We start from the raw sequence: 18,934 nt of genomic DNA on the forward strand, positions 1-18,934 counted from the left end.
CGTGGGGATAAGGACACATATGTAATATCTTAATCAATAAAAAATATATTTAAAAAAAAAGAAACTTCAGTCTTTCTTTTCTGAAGACTATAAACCCATTTTTTTTCCTATTCCTAGTGCACACAACCCCTCACTCATTTGATACTAAATTATTGAATTTAGATAGAAAAGAGAAATCCAATGTTGAGAGTATAAGCTATATTAATAATATTTACCCTGCTACTAATTTGTTTTACTATTTACTAAAGCTAAATATTTGCTTTACCCTGGAAAATCAATTTACTATGGACCTAACTGGTTTGGCTCAGTGGATAGAGCGTCAGCAGACTGAAGGGTCGGGGTTTAATTCTGGTCAAGGACATACCTCGGTTGCAGGTTTGATCCCTGGCCCTAGCCAGAGCTCATGCAGGAGGCAACCAATCAATGTGTCTCTCTCACATGGATGTTTCTCTCTCACTGTTTCTCCCCATCCACTCTCTAAAAATCAATGGGAAAATATCCTCGGGTGAGGAAAAGGAAAGGAAGGGAGGGAGGGAGGAAGGGAGGAAAAACAATTTACTATGGAAATTCAACTATTTTGAACTTAAATCTATTTTCTCAAAGACAGAATTATGCACATCAAATTACCATTACAATGTATGAATTTACATGGTAGGTCATGCCTGTTTATATAGATAAGAGCAGTGGTCAAGAAAATTAAAATACATCCCTTCCATTCCTAGAATAGTTTGTATAAAGTCTAATAGCAGATTTACCTTCCTGTTTTATGTAATATTAAAAATAGATTTGAATTCCCAAATTTGTCAGCATACACTATAGCAGTGGGGTGGTGGTAAAAAAAAAAAAAAAAGACTAGAAATTAAAATAAAATTTTGCACTTCATAATTTGATTGTAAATATTGCATACCCAAATGCTTAGCAGAACAACTGGCACATAATAATATATTTGTTCACTGAAACAGGTGTTCAGTGACCTGAAAAACCTTATATATTTCCATAGCATACAGCCACTGCCAATGGTTGTTCGGGTTGTGCCTGTACAATGGCCCCTGACTCGGGGGTGAGCTGGGGCTGAAAGCCAGCCAGTTTCTCATGGACAGGGCTTGTGCTCTGGCTCCAGGCTGGGTCAGCCTGCAGAATCTTCCCAGAGGGAAGGGTACCTTTTCCTAATACTCCAGAGGGTGTGCCCTTTATCTATTTTACACAAAGGTACTCAGTGTGTTAACAGTCCCCTGGTTTTGTGATTACATTTTGGATCAGGTAAGATGATATTTGAATGTCAGAAGGATTTTTTTTTTTAAATTTGGAGAGCTGTACATCTTGGGGCCACGAAGGTTACACACACACTTGCATGCAGATATATCTATGTATAAATATATAGATATAGATGTCCTACAGATTATTTACAGAACTTCGCAAAACACAGAGGGAGAAGACTAGAAAAGCATGATTACGTGTATCGTTCTTCTTGCAGTCCAATGAAGCAATGTCCGTGGGACAGATTTCCTGGGCCTTTTCCTGGTGGGCGGCGTGGGTGCTAGTACCTTCACCGTCTTAGGTGACTTTGTTTGTTTGTTGACACGGTCTCTTTCTTTCCAGACCTTGGGCTTTAGATTTCCTCTCTTCAATACTTCTGGGAAGAGGGATGGTTTTGAGTTTTTCTCAGCTTCCACAACTTTATATTTAAACGATTCAAGGACCTTCGCACATTTTTCATTGCAAATTTCACTTGGTTTTATATAAAGAGTTTGTATTTCTTTTTCAGAATGTGCAAGTGTTTCTAAATGTTGTTTTTTATTATTGTTATTATATCCTTTCAGTCTCTGACAATGGTTGTTCCCAGCCTCTGAATTGAGATGAGTTAAAGTGTTCCTCTGCCCGGGAGGAAACGTGAATTTACCTATGTCTTCTTCATCTTCACTTGGCAGTTTGTAATAAGGAATTCTAACATTCGGTGGCAACAATACTTCATGTGTTTCCTGTACCATAAATTTATAGATATTCTGCTCCTTTTTTTCAAGGGACTTCATTTTTAGTGTGCTTTCAAAGCAAGTGTTTGATTGAGTTATTTCTGATTTACCACTCCAACTATGTGGATTTTGAATCTCTGTCTTAAAATCAAAATCTTCTGCTTCAGAAAGCTGCACAAAACCATGTGCTTTCCTTTGTTTCTTAAGCACTATGTCTGTAGGTCTTTCTGATGACTTCTTTGATGGAATTGCTTGGGTATTTTTGTTGGAAGAAGGTTGTACTTTAATTAAAGTCAGTGTTTTTTGTTCTCTAATTATTGCTGGATTTTCTTTAGTATTCTGTAAGGGAAAATACTCTTTTTCATCCTTCCTGGTCAGTTCTGTTTCTACAATTCTATCCTCAGATGACTTTTGTAAAGTAGCTTTATGAACAACTTTTGGATATTTATTTTGCTTTTCTGAATGCTCATTCATAAATTTATTTTCATCTCTGAAAGATAAATCTGGCTTTATACATTTTAATGGTGTGGAACTAGACTTAATCAAATTTATACGGTTGCTGATTCCCTTTAATTGCCTTTCAGTGATTAGTCCTGATTTTGAAAGTTTATCTATAAAAAGTGCCTGAAGGTATTTCCTTAAATCAGCTTTTAGATTTAATAGTTCATTTTCTGATAAACCTATAAGATGGTTTTGCAGAGATTTATTTACAGGATATTTCATGTTTATTTCAAGCCTTCTGTCAAAACTCCCCTTTGAAATGTCTTGTCCTAACTCATGAAAAGATGTTGAAGAACTTTTAGTTCTTAGAGAAGGTATGTTTGAGTGCATAGGTTCAGATTCTGTCTTTTTAAATAAACTGCTTTCCGAAAGATTTTTTAGGAGATAGTTTTGCAGAATTTCATTTAAAAAGGATCTCAGCCTTATTTCCAAATTTTTATCTATAAAATGATTATTAGAATTATTTACAAAAGACATCGTTTCGTTTACAATTTCTGAATATTTCTCCAGAGAAACATTTTGCTCTTTTGGTTCTGTTTTCTCATTTATCAAATACAGATTTTGATAGATTTTGGGTAAATCCTCTTTGGTGATATGTCCTGATTCTGAAAGTCTTTCTACAAGGTAATGCTGGATATGTTTGCTTACCTCAGCTTTAAATTTTTCAATTTCTGACTCTGAGAGTGCTTCTGGAAATACACGCAGCTTTGGATTCAAATTAGGTTTTCTGTCTAATTTGTCTGCTTCATCAAAATTCTCTTTGATTTCTTCAAGGTCTTCTGCATTATTTAGAAAAGGATGTTGGATTAGTCTCTCTAATTCTTTTTCTGGTTGTCTTCTCTTTTCAGACTGATTATGTTTTAAAAAAACATTAAATATGTTTTTGAAAAAGGATTTTAACATTGTTACATCTGGCTCATTAAGTTTACCCATTAACAAAGTACTTAAATTTTCTAAGGTAGAACTTAGATCATTTTCTTCTCTATCAAGCCTCTGACCATTACTTGGCAAATCTGTTTTTTCATCTGGTGTTGACTGATATGTTGTGTCTTGTGGGGATGTATTTTGGCCTTTGTCTATAAATGTGGCTCTATTCAAAAAAGAGGTGGTTTCTTTGGGAATGATGGGTATATTCTGCTTTGAAAGAAAATCTGTTTTGCTCTTGATTTCTGAATAACCTTCTGTGGAGTCCTTTGGCTTTTCTCCAGCAAAGGCTGTTTCTGTGTGCAGCAAAGAACCCTTCTGGTCTTCACCTAATTCTACCACTTTGATGATCCCAGATTCTAAAAGAGTATCTACAGAAAATGCTTCAATTATCTGGCTTGCAACAGATTTGGCCTCTGGCAATTCTCTCCCATCATCATTTTCTTCATAGTGACCCGGAATATTTGAAGATAAACTCTCCCAAGATGTGGGTAATTGATTCTGCCAGTTCATCTGTGTCTCACTCAATTCTTCCACTCCCATAGCCAACGTGGAGAGGAATGGGGCAGTGAATATCTGCTTGATAATGTAATCATGCGCGATGCTATTGAAATCTGGTTCGGGGCTAGACACTTCACTTTCTAAATGTTTCTTTTTGAAACTACTTTTTTTTATTATTGGAAAAGCTATATCACCATCCTCCAAGTGATTTTCAGAGAGGGGGTCCCTTTCTACCTCTGGAGAATTTCCTGGCCCATCTTCTGACAATGAAACTCCAAGAATATCTTTAATTTTTGGATTTACAGGAGACTCTGAATTCAAAATATCTCCTTCTGAAAGCCAGTTATTTAAATCTTGGATTTTTTCAAGTATCTTGTCTTCCAAACTTGTTGGTGGTTTATCATGAACACTTGTAAGTGGAGAACTATGGCTTTTCTCTCTTCCTTCAGTGCCGTTAGGAATTTTTGGTTTAAAAAGTAATTTATCTAAAAGGTCTTCAAGATTTTTACTTAAATTTGGCTTGAGCACCACTGACTGTTTTAAGTTGTCTAGGAGGGAAGTAAAACTTAATGATCTTGAGAGGCGACCTGTATTTACATCTACATTTCCAGTCAGTGATGATTCTCCTTCAAAGTTTGGCAAAGATGCTGCTGGTAGTCTTTCCTTCAAGTGATTCTTAATATCTAAACTCTTTATTGTGGTGATGGTAGGCTCACAGTCTAACTTATTCTTACTGCTTAAAGTCTGTATTGTGATGATATCAGGATCAGGGGCTAACTTTTTCTTAGTGTCTACAGTCTTAGCGTCTACAATGCTGCTATCAAGACCACTGGGCCGGTTTGTATCAGTAGGGATTGGAGGTTTTGAATGTGTTGGGTAAGGAGGATCTTGGTCCTCGTGTTCTACAACCTCTGTGTTTCTATATTTGGACATATCTTGGTAGCTCCTTTTAGTGGCTGATATTTTGTTGTTTGGAAGCCTTAGAAAAGGATCCAAACTGTCCTTGGTGTTGAGATTCTGTAAAATTTAAAAAAAAGGTAAGACATTCTGTAACATTTATTTTGAATTTATAATACATTTTCTAGCTAAGTCTTTGAGCAATCTGTCAGTCTATCTATTCATCCTCCTACCTTCTACAAACAGAAAACTAACTTTAATTATTTTTAAAATATTTGAAATTTTAATGCAAAAATTTTCAATTTCTAACTCTGATACTATTCTGTGTCAAAGCTTTTTCCTACCTGGAATATTTGTAAATACTTCACAAATACTAAAGAATTCAACTTCCAGTGTTAGTTGCATTTGCTTAAACAATGGCTAACATCAGGATCCATACAAACATTTATCGTTTTAGTAAATTAAAAAAAAAGTGAAGTAGTATATATCCCAGTGAAAATATCAGGAATATTCTTTAAAGGCTGACTTGGGGGCATATATCACCTGTTTTTAAGTCTGAGAATTTCAACCGTGATGAGTTCCATTCAACCCTTAGAACATCACAGTAAAATCTTTTTTATGAATACTCTATATGCCTCAGAAATGGTTAAGAGACAGCAGTACACAAAATTCTGGATTACAGTGAAATTTCAGTGTGACATCCATAGACAGTTTTGTAGCTCTGGAATCAAACTATTTCATCACTGAAATAGCCTTCAAAATGAAGTCTCTTATTCAAAACTTTTGTTCAAACAACTTCTACATTATCTATCCAATTGAAAAAAAAATAAAGTGTGAAATAATCAGCCTAGAATTTTAGTTCATGTCACCTTAGTAGTCCAAGCTTCAGTTTAATGGATACAATTCATTATAACTGGTTTTCAAATGCTAGCTGATACCCAGGTGACAGCATAAGAATCCCCTTAGGTTTTTTGAAAAGTAAAAATTCCTAGGCTCCATTTCTAGACTGAGGTTCTTAGGTCAGAGGTGGGACCTGGGAATATGTATTTTTAAAAGATAACCCAGTGTTTCTAATGAGCATTTTGGTTTTGGGGCCATTGAATTACATAATGTATTAGAAAAGCCTAATAGTTAAGTATGATTGGTACTGGGATAGGATAACTCAGCACTCACCTGATATTTTGTTTTGGATTCTGTATGTTCTGGTTTCAAAGGTGGTAACATGTATTGTTTTTGTAAAAAAGCCACCTTATAAAAAGAGAAGGTTTAATTTTGGACTGCTTGTAATGAAAGAATATTTCCCAAGTTTCTCATAATGTTATATTTTTCCAATTATCAAAATAAATCTGTATATATAGATACACAAATATATATATATATTCTTAGCTTCCTTGATACTGTAATATTTATTCTATTGAATTTATAAAACCAAAATGATGTACAATTTCAAGGAGAAACAAAAGTAGAAAACAGAATTGTCAGAACAAATTGTAATTTAAATTTAAAAGGTTTTGAAATGCTTTAGATAACAAATGGCATCTGAAAATATATTGAAATCACATTCTCAGTGATTCTCAGGAGACAGAAAATGAAACCTTTTAAAAAATATTTTTCATAATTCATAGAAGGAAACTGGTAGACAATGTCCATTTGGTTTACATATCAAGAAATATTTTAAATATATTCTTAAAGATAACCATTAGAAAAATAAAAATTAATGCCTAATAGCACTGAGAAAAATTATAGAGGGAAGATTTGAAATATTATAAATGCTCTAAAGCACTCATCTTTCCAAGTGTAATATCAACACACTTTACCTGAAGTTGGTAAGTTGAAAAATCAAATAGACTTTCAGTAAGTTAAAACTCTAATAAAACTTACTGGAAGAACTACAAAGCAAACTGTTAAAAGTAGTCACCCTAGGGAAATGAGAATGGTAGCATGGTTGTGGGTAGAGAAGGATAACTTTCACTTTGCATTTATACACTTTTGTGCCGACAGAACTTTGGGGGGGGGGGCTGTGCAGGTATAGCTTTAATTTTTTTTTTTAAAAAGGCTTATAAAACTTATAAATGTAAAAATTATATAGGGAATTCTTAATAGGGCATTAATTAAATAATTATACAGGCTCACAATGAGAGACAGTAGAATCTGGTGGTTTGCAACACAGACTCCAGAGCCAGTCTGCCTGTGTTCAAAACTCAAGTTTACCACATGATAGCTACGTGTCCTTAGACAATCAGCCCCTCAATCAATCAGCATAATTTCCCTACATATAAAATATAGTAAAAATATGTACCTCATAAAATTGCTGTGAGAATTTAATGAGTTAATATATGAAGACACTAATATAGTAGCTTGCAGTAAGAGTATTGGCTATTATTATTAAAATAACATTTTAACCATTTAAAGCAATTAAGTAGAAATAAAGGCTATATAAACAATGTGATATTAAGTGAAAATTAAGATGCAGAACAATATTGCTAGTTTATCATGATAAGCAATCTGGAAAAATGTTGGTGGCATATAGGAAAGTCTTTTTGCAAAAGTGACTCAAGTGGAATAAGAAAACTTTGGACAATATTATTAAATTTTTAAAAATAATTAAAATACATCACTGCATTTTTCAAAATTCACTGAGCTGTTATTTCACAAAGAGTAAACATTAATGTATGTAAGCTAAAATTAAAACAATAAAAGCAGGATGTTGGGGGGTCAAGAAATAATGCAGACAGTGAATCTAACTGTATTACAAATGTAAGATATAACCAACTGAAGGGAGTAGGAGAAAAAAAACTGATCTTGGTAACTGGATGCTTTGACTAGAAATGTAAGGCTAAAGATAAAATGAACTGTACATAAACAATGTATGTGCAGTAGTAGGTAAATTTGTTTGTCATGGGTATAGTACAAGTTAGGAATTCTGAAACTGCTTTATATATCTACACAGATATATATAAGTAAATCGATAGTGAATGGTGAGATCCATATTTCTCATGATTAGAGACAGAAGTTACATTATAGACAAACAAGAAAGGAAGACTAGAATAAACCAGCGTGTGGGATAATGGGTACTTTCCTACATTTGGGGTGTTAATACAAATTAATAAGTTTGGTTTAAAGGCTAATCTGGCAGCTTCCATGAGAATAAAATGTGTGCGTATACTTTGACCCAACAATTCTACTTCTCATATTTATCCTATAATATACTTATACAGGTGAAAAAAAAAGATAATTCTTACCATTTAGAAAGTGACTATTATGTTCCAAGCCCTTTAAAATTCTTTGAAATAAATGATAGCATACTTATTTTGCAGATGAGAAAACTGAAACTCAGATGTAAACTGCCCAAAGTTATATGACCATGGAAGTAAAAGAATCTAGATATTTCTACCTGTAAATCCAAGCTCTTTTACTATTTCATACTAATTTCTCTTACCATCATCAAACACTGACTTTCACTGGTGGATAAAGTTAAATTCTTCATTCCTCCCTACCTTTCTTGCATCCTGATATATTTTAGCATCTAGTCCAGTGATGGCGAACCTATGACACCCGTGTCAGAGGTGACACGCGAACTCATTTTTTTGGTTGATTTTTCTTTGTTAAATGGCATTTAAATATATAAAATAAATACCAAAAATATACATCTTTGTTTTACTATGGTTGCAAATATCAAAAAATTTCTATATGTGACACGGCACCAGAGTTAAGTTAGGGTTTTTCAAAATGCTGACACGCCAAGCTCAAAAGGTTCTCCATCACTGATATTGTTAGGGCTTAAATAGAAACTAATTAAGCCATATCTGGAAAGTCTTAATTTATGAAGGGGCTCTAAAAATGTGAAGAAACTACTGAAAGACTGTCACCTGAATCAGCCAAGAGTTGAAAGAAAGGTTAGTCCTTTCCAACTCAGATTAGCACTTCAGAAGTTTGTCTCAAAATACTGCATTTTTTTAAAAAAATAGGTTTTTATTGATTTCAGAGAGGAAGGGAGAGGGAGAGATAGAAACATCAATGATGAAAAGGAATCATTGATCGGCTGCCTCCAGCGTGCCCCACACTGGGGATGGAGCCCACAACCTGGGCATGTGCCCTGACCAGGAATCGAACCATGACCTGCTGGTTCATAGGTCGATGCTCAACCACTGAGCCATGCTGGCTAGGCAAAATACTGCATTTCTTTAACACACTACCTTAGTTCATTTTTTAAAAACCCTCTTCTTTTAACTTCTAACAACTTCAAAATTTATTTTACCATAAAATTCTGAGGATTTTTGTGACTTGTCTGTGAAGCAATTAGCTTAGACTTTTTGGAATTTGTTCAAGAATTCTGATATGTCTTCTTCAGAAGCCTGTTGCCGTAGGTGATCGATTCTTTCAACCTTCTAAATCAACTGATTGTACATAACCTATGTTGTATGGATTACCCACTGAATTAATCTTGTTCAATTTACTTTAGTTTCATCTGCCGTATACTGGTCTGGCTACCACCTTTAAGAAATACATTTAAGGTAAGTTTTTCTTTTCTTTATTTTTTGAAAATTCAGCTCTTTTTGGAAATACTTGTTGATTTATGTGCAGGTGTAAGACATAACACAGAGAGCCCATGTACCCTTTATCCAGTTTCCCTCAATGGTAACATCCTGTGAAAATAGTAGAATATCACAACCAGGGGACTGACATTATAAGGTCAAGTTGAAGCACATTTCCACAAGGATCCCCAATGTCCTTTTATAAACACCCACTTCTTTTCTGCCTCCACCACCTACTTAGTGCCTGGCAACCACTGTTCTGTTATTCATTTTTATTATTTCAAGAATGATATGTAAATAGAGTCATACAATGTATATCATTTTGGGATCAGCTTTTTTTCACTCAGCACAATTCTCTGGACATTTGTCCAGGTTGTTGTATGTAACAATACTTTGTTCCTTGTTATTGCTGAGTATTATTCCATGGTATGGATATATCACAGTAATAGCCATTCATCAACTGAAGGACATCTGGGTTGTTTCCACTTTGGGGCTATTATGAATAAAGCTGCTATGAATATTTGTATTCAGGTTGTTTTTGTAAACGTAAGACTTAATTTCTCTGGGATAAATGCCGAAGGGTGTAACTGTTGGGTTACATAGCAGCTGCATATATAGTTTTTTGAGAAACTGCCAAACAGTGTTCAGGAGTGGCTATACATTTTTAAATTCCCATCAATTTCTCCATATTTGGTTTTATTTTTATTTTAGGTATGAGACTTAGGTCAAAATATGGTTTTGTTTATGAATGACCAATTGCTGCCACATCACTTGTAGAAAAGCTGCTTTACTCCATTGAATTACCTTTGTATCTCTGTCAAAATCACCTTGGCATGTTTTTGTGGGTATGTTTCTAAGATGTCTATTCTGTCCCTTTGATCTTTGTGTGTCTCTCTTTCCTCTAATACCACACTTCTTGATTCTTGATTACTGTAGCTATATCGTAGACCTTGAAATCAAGTAAAGTGATTCCTCCCACTTTCTTCTTTTTAAAGATTATGCTAGGTATTCTAGGGCCTGTGCCTTTCTACTAGATTTTGGAATGATCTTGTCCATGTTTACAAAAACCTGGAATTTAGATAAAAATCACATTAAACCTATAGGTCCATCTAGGGACAAACTGATATCATTACTAAGTTGAGTTTTCCAATCCATGAACATGGTATGCCTCTCCATTTACTTAGGTCTTTGATTTCTTCCATCAGCATTTTGTAATTCTTATCCTGTACATGTCTTGACAGGTTTATAAGTATTTAATTTCTTTGAAGTTATTGTAACTGCTATTCTGTTTTAAATTTTGTTTCCATGTGTTGTTAGCATATGGAAAGATTATTAATTTTTGCTATTTGACCCTTCAACCTTACTGAACTCACTTATTATTTTTGTAGACTTCTTGGTATTTTCCACATAGAAAACCATTTAATCTGAAAATAGAGTTGTGTTTCTTCCTTTCCAATCTCTGTGGCTTTTATTTTTCTATTACAATTTCTAAACTTCCCATACTATATCCTTGCTTTGTTCCTGGTATTGAAAGGTATTAACTATAATGTACCTAAGCTGGAGGGTTTTTTTAAATAATGGAGATCTATCTATATTTTTTAAGTTTTATTTTTCAGTTACATTGGACATTCAATATTATTTTATACTAGAGGCCTGGTGCATGGATTCGTGCACCAGTGGAATCCCTCGGCCTGGCCTGCGCCCTCCCACAATCCGGGACCCCTCGGGGGATGTTGGAGGCCCGGTGAACAGATTTGGCCTGATCCACGCAAACATTTTTTGTCCATTGATTTGATCATATGATTTTTTCCTTTAGTCTGTTGATAGGGTGGATTATGTGGATTGATTTCAAATGTTAAACCAGCCTTCTATATCTGGAATAAATACCACCTGTAATAGGATATAATTATTTTTATACATTGTTGTATTGATGTGTTAATATTTTCATTCCTGATGTTGGTGATTTGCATCTCCTCTCTTTTTGCCTTTGTCAGTCTTGTAGAAGTTTATAAATTTTGTCAATTATTTTGAAAAACTAGCTTTCTTTGTTTCATTGATTTTCTCTATATTTTTTTAGTTTTCATTTTTATTGCTTTCTGCTATTTATTCTTTCTAAGTTTCATTTTTCACTTATAGTTTACATTCAATGTTATTTTGTATTAGTTTCAAATCTATAGCATAGTGGTTATCATATAATCATATATTTTACAAAGTGTTATTATTTCTTTTTTTTCTTGTTGATCTGGGTTTATTTTGCTTTTGAGGGTAGGAGCTTAGATGATTGATTTGAAAGTTTTCCTTTTCCAATGTACATTTAGTGCTATACTTTTTCTTAGTGCAGTGTTAACTGTGTCTTAATCAATTTTGATATGTTCTATTTTCATTTTTATTCAGTTCCTCTTTGATCCAGGATTATTTAGAAGTATGTTGTTTAACTTCCAAGTGTTTGGGGATTTTCCTGTTGTCTTTCTGTTCTTGATTTCTAGTTTGGTTCTGTGTTCTGACAATGAGACAAGGATGGATCTATAAATTGCTACCCCACCCACGTTGTCTACTTCTTCACAGCAGGCTAAGACCCATTAGCTCAAAAACCTGCCAGAGCCACAGTAAGTTTCATACATACCCAATTGTTTTAAACATAACCAAAAATAGCAGATTTTTAGCTATTGAGAGCCAGCCTGCTTTGCATACTCCATGAAACTGTGCCCAGAATATGTCAGTTGTAGTTAAGATAAACCTTGAGGGTATAAAGACCCCAGGCCTCTGATGTCCCCTGGAGTTCTCTAACCCCAGAGACTCCCTTCAAGGTGGCTGAGAAAAATAACCAGGCATGCACAGCCTCATTTATTCTTACTACTAAGTGGGAGAGGGTCTCAGCTGACTATGCAGCCCACTGATACTATGGTGGTGGGAGAATCAGAGCTTTCATCAGGCAGGGGATGACAGATCAGCTCCCAGCTGAGCCCTGACAACACTATCCCAGCTGGGCAATCAGAGCACTGCCTTGTTCTGTGGGTGGAGGTGGAAGACAGGCTGCCTGCTTTCCCCCACCTAATGGGAAAATCAGAGTGTATCACCTGCTCCCGAGGGGTGGCAGTAGGGGTATGAGATAGAAGACCAACTTCCTGCTTGTACCCACTGATACCATGTATGGGGAGAAAAGCACGGCTTTTCCATTGGTGTTTGGCTGGAGAAGGGTGTGTATTGTCAAAACAAATTTGCTGCTGGCCCCACTTCTGGGTCTCTTGACTAGAAGGAACAGGCTTTCATTGGCGCTTTTTTGTCTGTGCCTATTGGAAACTTCTGGTTGGAGGCTTCTGCAGCATCCTCTTTGGAATATATGGGAGTCAATACGGAAACCAAGTCTTCCTCAAGCCCTGAGATCCCCAGGCAACTCAACTTTTTCTTTCCAAGTTTCAGAGAATTCCTATGCTTGTTTGTTGTGTTGTATGTACATTCTTTCCCTGTTAGGGAGGCACCCGGGAGGAATAGGGCTATTCCACCTTGGCAGAACTGAAGTCTCTTCATTTTCACATAAAACTTCTGAGGATTTGTAGGTTTCTTAGCACTGCTATTTAATTGCTCAATGCTCTTATAGTAATAATTTTTTACTTTAAACCAGGGGTCCTCAAACTTTTTAAACAGGGGGCCAGTTCACTGTCCCTCAGACCGTTGGAGGGCCGGACTGTAGTTTAAAAAAAACCTATGAACAAATTCCTATGCACACTACACATATCTTATTTTGAAGTAAAAAAACAAAACGGGAACAAATACAACATTTGTATTTGCATGTGGCCCGCGGGCCATAGTTTGAGGACCCCTGCTTTAAACAGTAGTAATATCAGATTAATGATTTGTAAGATAAATTGGGATGTCTTTACCATAGGAATTACAGGGAGATCTCATCTTGCTTCCTATTCTGTTGATATGTATGAAGGCTGTCCTTTCTTCTCTTTCATTAACCACTGTGCCTCTTCCTAATGCCATGATAAATACCTCTTTCCCTAATCTCTCATTTATCTTTCCTTCCTCTGCATATTTTAAAATGGTGAACTTTTGTATACCATTTATATAAATATTGTGTGTGTATGTGTTTGTGACTCTTTCTAACAAAGAAATATACCCATTATTTGCAGGGTTTTTGCTGAGTTGAATACCCTCCTCCCTACCTAGACCTTAACACCCACAATCGAGATCCATGGGGAGTCGTGGAATGCAATTCCCCACATTCATACGTGGCCTTAAGCCTTGGCTGCAGATGATCTTAGAGGGACTGAGGGATGTAGTATATCTGGGAGTAGGAAAATATATTTAGAGTATACTTGTGAGCATTTGCCTAACATTACCAATACCTTTAGGGGGTAGTCCCAGGGCACTTGGCAGACAAACTATTAGTGGCAACAGCAATAAGCCAAAACCCACATGGCAAATAGACAAAATACAACATCTGTCAGATGACTACTTTATACCATTGTGCCAGGTGCAAGAAGATAGAAAGATGAGTGACATAAATATCTTGCCCCAAATATATTAAGGCTGTGGTCACATAGTCACGTACAAATGATGGAATAGTGCTCTCTGTGACAAACACCAGAGGTGCCATAGTTAATAAGGAGTCAGGCCCAATCTCTAGCCAGATCATCTTTACCTGTCAGTGCTACTTTGCCTATGCCGACTATACTTTTTAAATTTATCGCTTTTAGAACAATTATGTTGCTGTAATATAATGGTTTCTTCCAAGTAAGTCTTTTCCTCTACCTGGCTATAAGGTCTTTGAAATCGAGAACTATATTCTTTTCATTTTTGTATCCACCGTATTTTGCACATAGTAGATACTCATTAAAAATGTGTTTGTTGAGTTCTTAGGTTCCACACACTGTTCCAGATGCTGGGAAAACAAGATACAGAATTCCCAGCTCTCATAATGCTTACATTCTGGTGAAGAAGACAGACAACTGTGACTAAAGACCTTGTACAATGGCACTTAGGAGATAATTTGTACTTGCCTAGGAGTCTCTAAGTGAGTCCTTTGGAGACCCTTGGGACTGCATATTTCTGATAAAATTTAACTTTGTCAAAATATTTTGAGTTGGAGTAGACATAAAATTTCTATTTCTCTAGTCTACTGATCCTACCACAATAGGATTGTTTGAAGGCCACTATTATGAGGGTTCAATTCAATTTAACCAACACAATACAATCTGCATGTGCAAGACACTAGAAAATATTTTTATATATTATCTCACTGGGTCATCATTTTGGTTAAAAGGCCTTTCATTACCCATATCTATCCTCCCTGTCTTGCCCCAGGTCCCTGCATTCTTAACAGGATGCTCCAAGGCACTCTATGCCTTCATCTAGTGTGGCTGCATCATAATACCTCGTTTGCTTTTCTGTCAGCCACATTCACTAATGGAGCTTTAGTTACTCAAGATCAGGTGGCAGGAGAAGGTGGTTGATCAAACTCCAATTCCTTTACTGTGTGACATGGTACAATTATCTAACCTCACTGAACCTCAGTTTCCATATCTGCAAATGTAAACAATAACAATGCCTATTTTGTTGTGAGGATTAAAAAAACAATGCTCATAAAAGCTTAATATGTGCTCATCTATAGTATACTAGAGGCCCGGTACACAAACATTTGTGCACTCGGGGGTTCCCTCAACCCAGCCTGTGCCCTCTTGCACTCTGGGACTCCTCGGGGGATGTCCACCTGCTGGCTTAGGCCCGCTCCCCGGGGGATCGGTCCTAAGCTGGCGGTCAGACATCCCTCTGGCAGCCCAGGAGCCCTCGGAGGATGTCCACTTGCCAGTGGGGAGTAGGCCTAAGCAGCAGTCGGACATCCTTAGTGCTGCTGAGGAGACAGGAGAGGCTCCTGCCACCACCGCTGTGCTGGCAGCCGTCAGCCTGGCTTGTGGCTGAGCAGAGCTCCCCCTGTGGGAGCGTATTGACCACCAGGGAACAGCTCCTGCATTGAGCGTCTGCCTCCTGGTGGTCAGTGTGTGTCATAGTGACCAGTCATTCCCAGTCATTCTGCTGTTAGGGTCAATTTGCATATTACCCTTTTATTATATAGGATTATCATTAACTATTAACTAGCACAGTGCCTGCTATATCATAGATATTCAAAGAATTAATCCCCACTTAACTTCCAGTGAATAGGGGAGAGAATGGTGCCACAATCTAGCCTTCTGACTTAAAATCTTGTACTACTGCTGCAACATGATGCCTTGTAGATATGCCATTTCCCCCCTAAATCATGCGCGTTATAGGTAGTATGGCCCTAGACTATCTCCGCCCCCCCCGCCCCAACACACACACACACTATATAAAAGTTTAGGGCAGTAATCTTATGGAATTTTGTCTGTTTTTAGGTGCTTGAATCAGTCTGGAAGAAGTAGTCTAAATACTAAAACATTAAAATTTTCAGGACATTTTAATGGATTATTGGGACAATTGAATTGAATATTAGTATCAGTAATGTATTGAAAATTTGGGATTGCTGTCCTTAAAGGGACTAATCCCTGTGCATGGAGTCCAAGACATTCTTATATTAAATTCTACTCTACAAAAGAGTATTCGCATGGAGTTCCAATGTCTGGAATTGAGGCAGTTAAGTCATTAAAAATTGCAAGGAAAAGCACTGATGCTTCCTCAGGGGCTCGGAATCTTCTTCCCCGAGTAAGCATGGTCCTTCTCTATTGAGTGCAAAAGGTGAAGCCAAGAAAGCTTTCTTTCTCTTCTCACCTTTTATCTCAGTATCTCTTTTAAAAATATATATATATTTTATTATTGATTTCAGAGAGGAAAGGAGAGGGAGAGATAGAAACATCAATGATGAGAGAGAATCACCCAGCGGCTGCCTCCTGCACACCCCCACTTGGGACTGAGCCTGGGTGGGACTGAGCCCCGCAACCTGAATTGAACCGTGACCTCCTGGCTCACAGGCCTACACTCAACTACTGAGCCGTGCCGGCTGGGCTCAGTATTTCTTTCTTGCCTAATCCTCATCCCAAGCCACACAAGCCCTGCTGTATCTCTGAAATACTTACCGCTGGTAGCCTACACATAGACAGTTGAATCTTGAACAATTAACCAGTTAATTGCCACGATATTTGAATTTAATTTAAAAAGGTCTGCCACTTGCATCTATAGACGCTTATGGCATACAAACAGTTAAAAATTTTCAAAGAAAGGAATCCAATATCATTAATTTCAGGTATTGATGGGCAATTGGGATGAGAAGAATGGCTTCTTTAAAATTGTTCATATCACAATAGATGGGCAGAGGTAGTCCATGCTCTCCCGGTAATATTGTGAGTTGCTTATTAAGCCATATCTATTTTGGCAGAGGCAGAAGTAAACAATTCAACACCGTAGTGTGCTAAAGTTAATGCTTTATAATAAATCAACACATTTATAATAAATAAAATAGATGCATGATAAAATTTTAATTCAAAACAATATAAAATGTTAACAATTGTTTTTAGGATATGTTGTCTACTTACTGTTTTTCCTTTTTTATTTGTATTTAGCCAACCACAGTTCTTATCTTGCATTAACTCATCTGAAAAAATTTTAAAATAATTATATAAGTAAGTTGGCACTTACCGCATTTGACCAGCATGTTCTACACCTGCATCTAACTGATTGTGTAGCATAGCTACTAAGAGCGCATGCTCTGGAGCCAGACTGCTTGCTCTCAAATAGTCTCTGTAACTAACGGACCATCTAATTTTGGACATCTTATCTGGACTCTCTCTCAGTTTCCTCACTTGTCAAACAATGAAGATCCTCCTTCATAGGGTTGTTGTGTGATTTAAGGAGCTGAAGCATGTCACACTGTGTGTGGAACACAATAAACATGCAGTGAATGCAAATGTTGTTGTTATTGTTACCATGATTACTACTCCTTTTAATCTCTGTCACACTTCGCCCTTGGGTCTGTCACTAATAAATCCAATTACTATTTCAATAGTACTGTTAAAATGCATACAAGTGATTACAATTAAATGTCATCATGCTTTGTACTTTTATGTACAGAAAAGACTGTCTCTTAGTCAGATTATAGTCAATGTTTGTATTGCGTACTTCTATTTTTCTGGCATTTAATGCCATTTCAAAAAATAAAGTAAAAAAACACACAAAAACTCATCATGCACTCTAGGTGGTTTGGAATGTTTTTGTGGTTGTTAAAAGTGAAGCACATTCTTTCCTTAAACCCCAACATGGCACAGCGGGAAACCTCCAGAACTCTGATCCAACACTAGGTTTGATTTGGTTGTTACATGCTCATGCTGTACTAGGTGTTAAATATTCTCATTACCACCTTTGGGCTTACTGATATGTTGCATGTGTTTTCATAATGATATCACGAAACAACTCTTTGAATCAGAAAAACCTCTTCACTAATAGATCTACAGGATAGCCAACATGTTTGTAAACAAAGATAAACATAATAAGTGGTTTACTAAATGGTGATGAAAAAAATTAAAAATAAATAGGCTACTAATATTATAATATATAAAAATAAACATTAGCTAGGATTTTAAGGTCACTTGTATGTTGCTTTATTTTCCACTAATATTATAATTCCATAGATTTTTCATGCCAGTTATCACAAAATATAGTAGTGTGATTTACATTTTGAAAGAAAGTTTTGATAACCATTGTTTTATATGAATTCATGTTTTCAATTTCACTGAATATTTGAAAATTATAAGAATACATATACAAATAATAACATACGTATAAAACCAGGGAGCTTTACATATTCATCCAGCATACTAAATGAACCATATGAACTCTGAAATAAAAACAGACCAGAAAACGTTAATAGAAACAATAATTAAATATCAATATAAAATTTAAACTTAGTATTATTGATGGCTATAAATAACTAGAGACCTGGTGTACAGATTCATGCACCAGTGGGGTCCCTTGGCCTGGCCTGTGGGGATGAGGCTGGAACCGGCAGTCCAACATCCCCCGAGGGATGTAGTAATGCGCGAAGCAAGAGGCAGCCAGGGAGGAGCCCAAGCCCGGACTGGGCGCCATGGTGCTCCTGCTCATCCTGGCCCTGCTGTGCCTGCTGCTACCGCTTGGTAGGCTCACGGCCACTCCGCTGCAGTTCTCTGCACACCTGTCCTAGGGCAATACTGGTGCGCCCATGACTGAGAAGCAGCCGCAGGCTTGCTCCCAGTCAGTCCTGATGCCAGTCTCGGTCCCAGTGGGGGAGTGGCGCACAGGGGGAGTGTCTGTGGGAGAGGCTCATGCTGCTGCAGCTGTGCTTGCTAGCAGTGAGCCCTGAGGCATTGGGGGCCCATTGGTCAGCTGAGTGGCACTCCTGCTGTGGGAGCGCACAGACCACTGGGGGCAGCTCCTGCATTGAGTGTCTGCCCCCTGGTGGTCAGTGCTCATCATAGCAACTTATCAAACAGTCGCTTAGGCTTTTATATATATAGATAATAAAATGAGGTCCAATGTTACATTTGGCTTTATCTCACATAAAGAAAAGAATTCCTTTATAATTCACTAGTGCAACTGCAGGTGGTGAGATAACTTACATGGCTGAAACATTGTATTAGTAGGTTTGGCGGTAGG

The 18,934-nt window shown here is 36.7% G+C and overlaps 1 protein-coding gene across 1 annotated transcript in view; it reads right to left on the bottom strand.

Moving 5' to 3' along the window:
- Nucleotides 1–18,934, bottom strand: part of ALS2CR11 (amyotrophic lateral sclerosis 2 (juvenile) chromosome region, candidate 11) — a 62,734-nt gene that overhangs the window by 5,194 nt on the left and 38,606 nt on the right. The window contains exons 14-15 of the mRNA XM_014528685.1: nt 18,080–18,137; nt 16,840–16,898 (exon numbers count right to left, since the gene is read on the bottom strand). Of these exons, the coding sequence (XP_014384171.1) occupies nt 16,840–16,898; nt 18,080–18,137 (117 nt within the window). The remainder of the gene's footprint in view (nt 1–16,839; nt 16,899–18,079; nt 18,138–18,934) is intronic.

This window comes from Myotis brandtii, unplaced genomic scaffold, assembly GCF_000412655.1.
Source record: "Myotis brandtii unplaced genomic scaffold, ASM41265v1 scaffold1162, whole genome shotgun sequence".
Classification (NCBI taxonomy): Eukaryota; Metazoa; Chordata; class Mammalia; order Chiroptera; family Vespertilionidae; genus Myotis; species Myotis brandtii.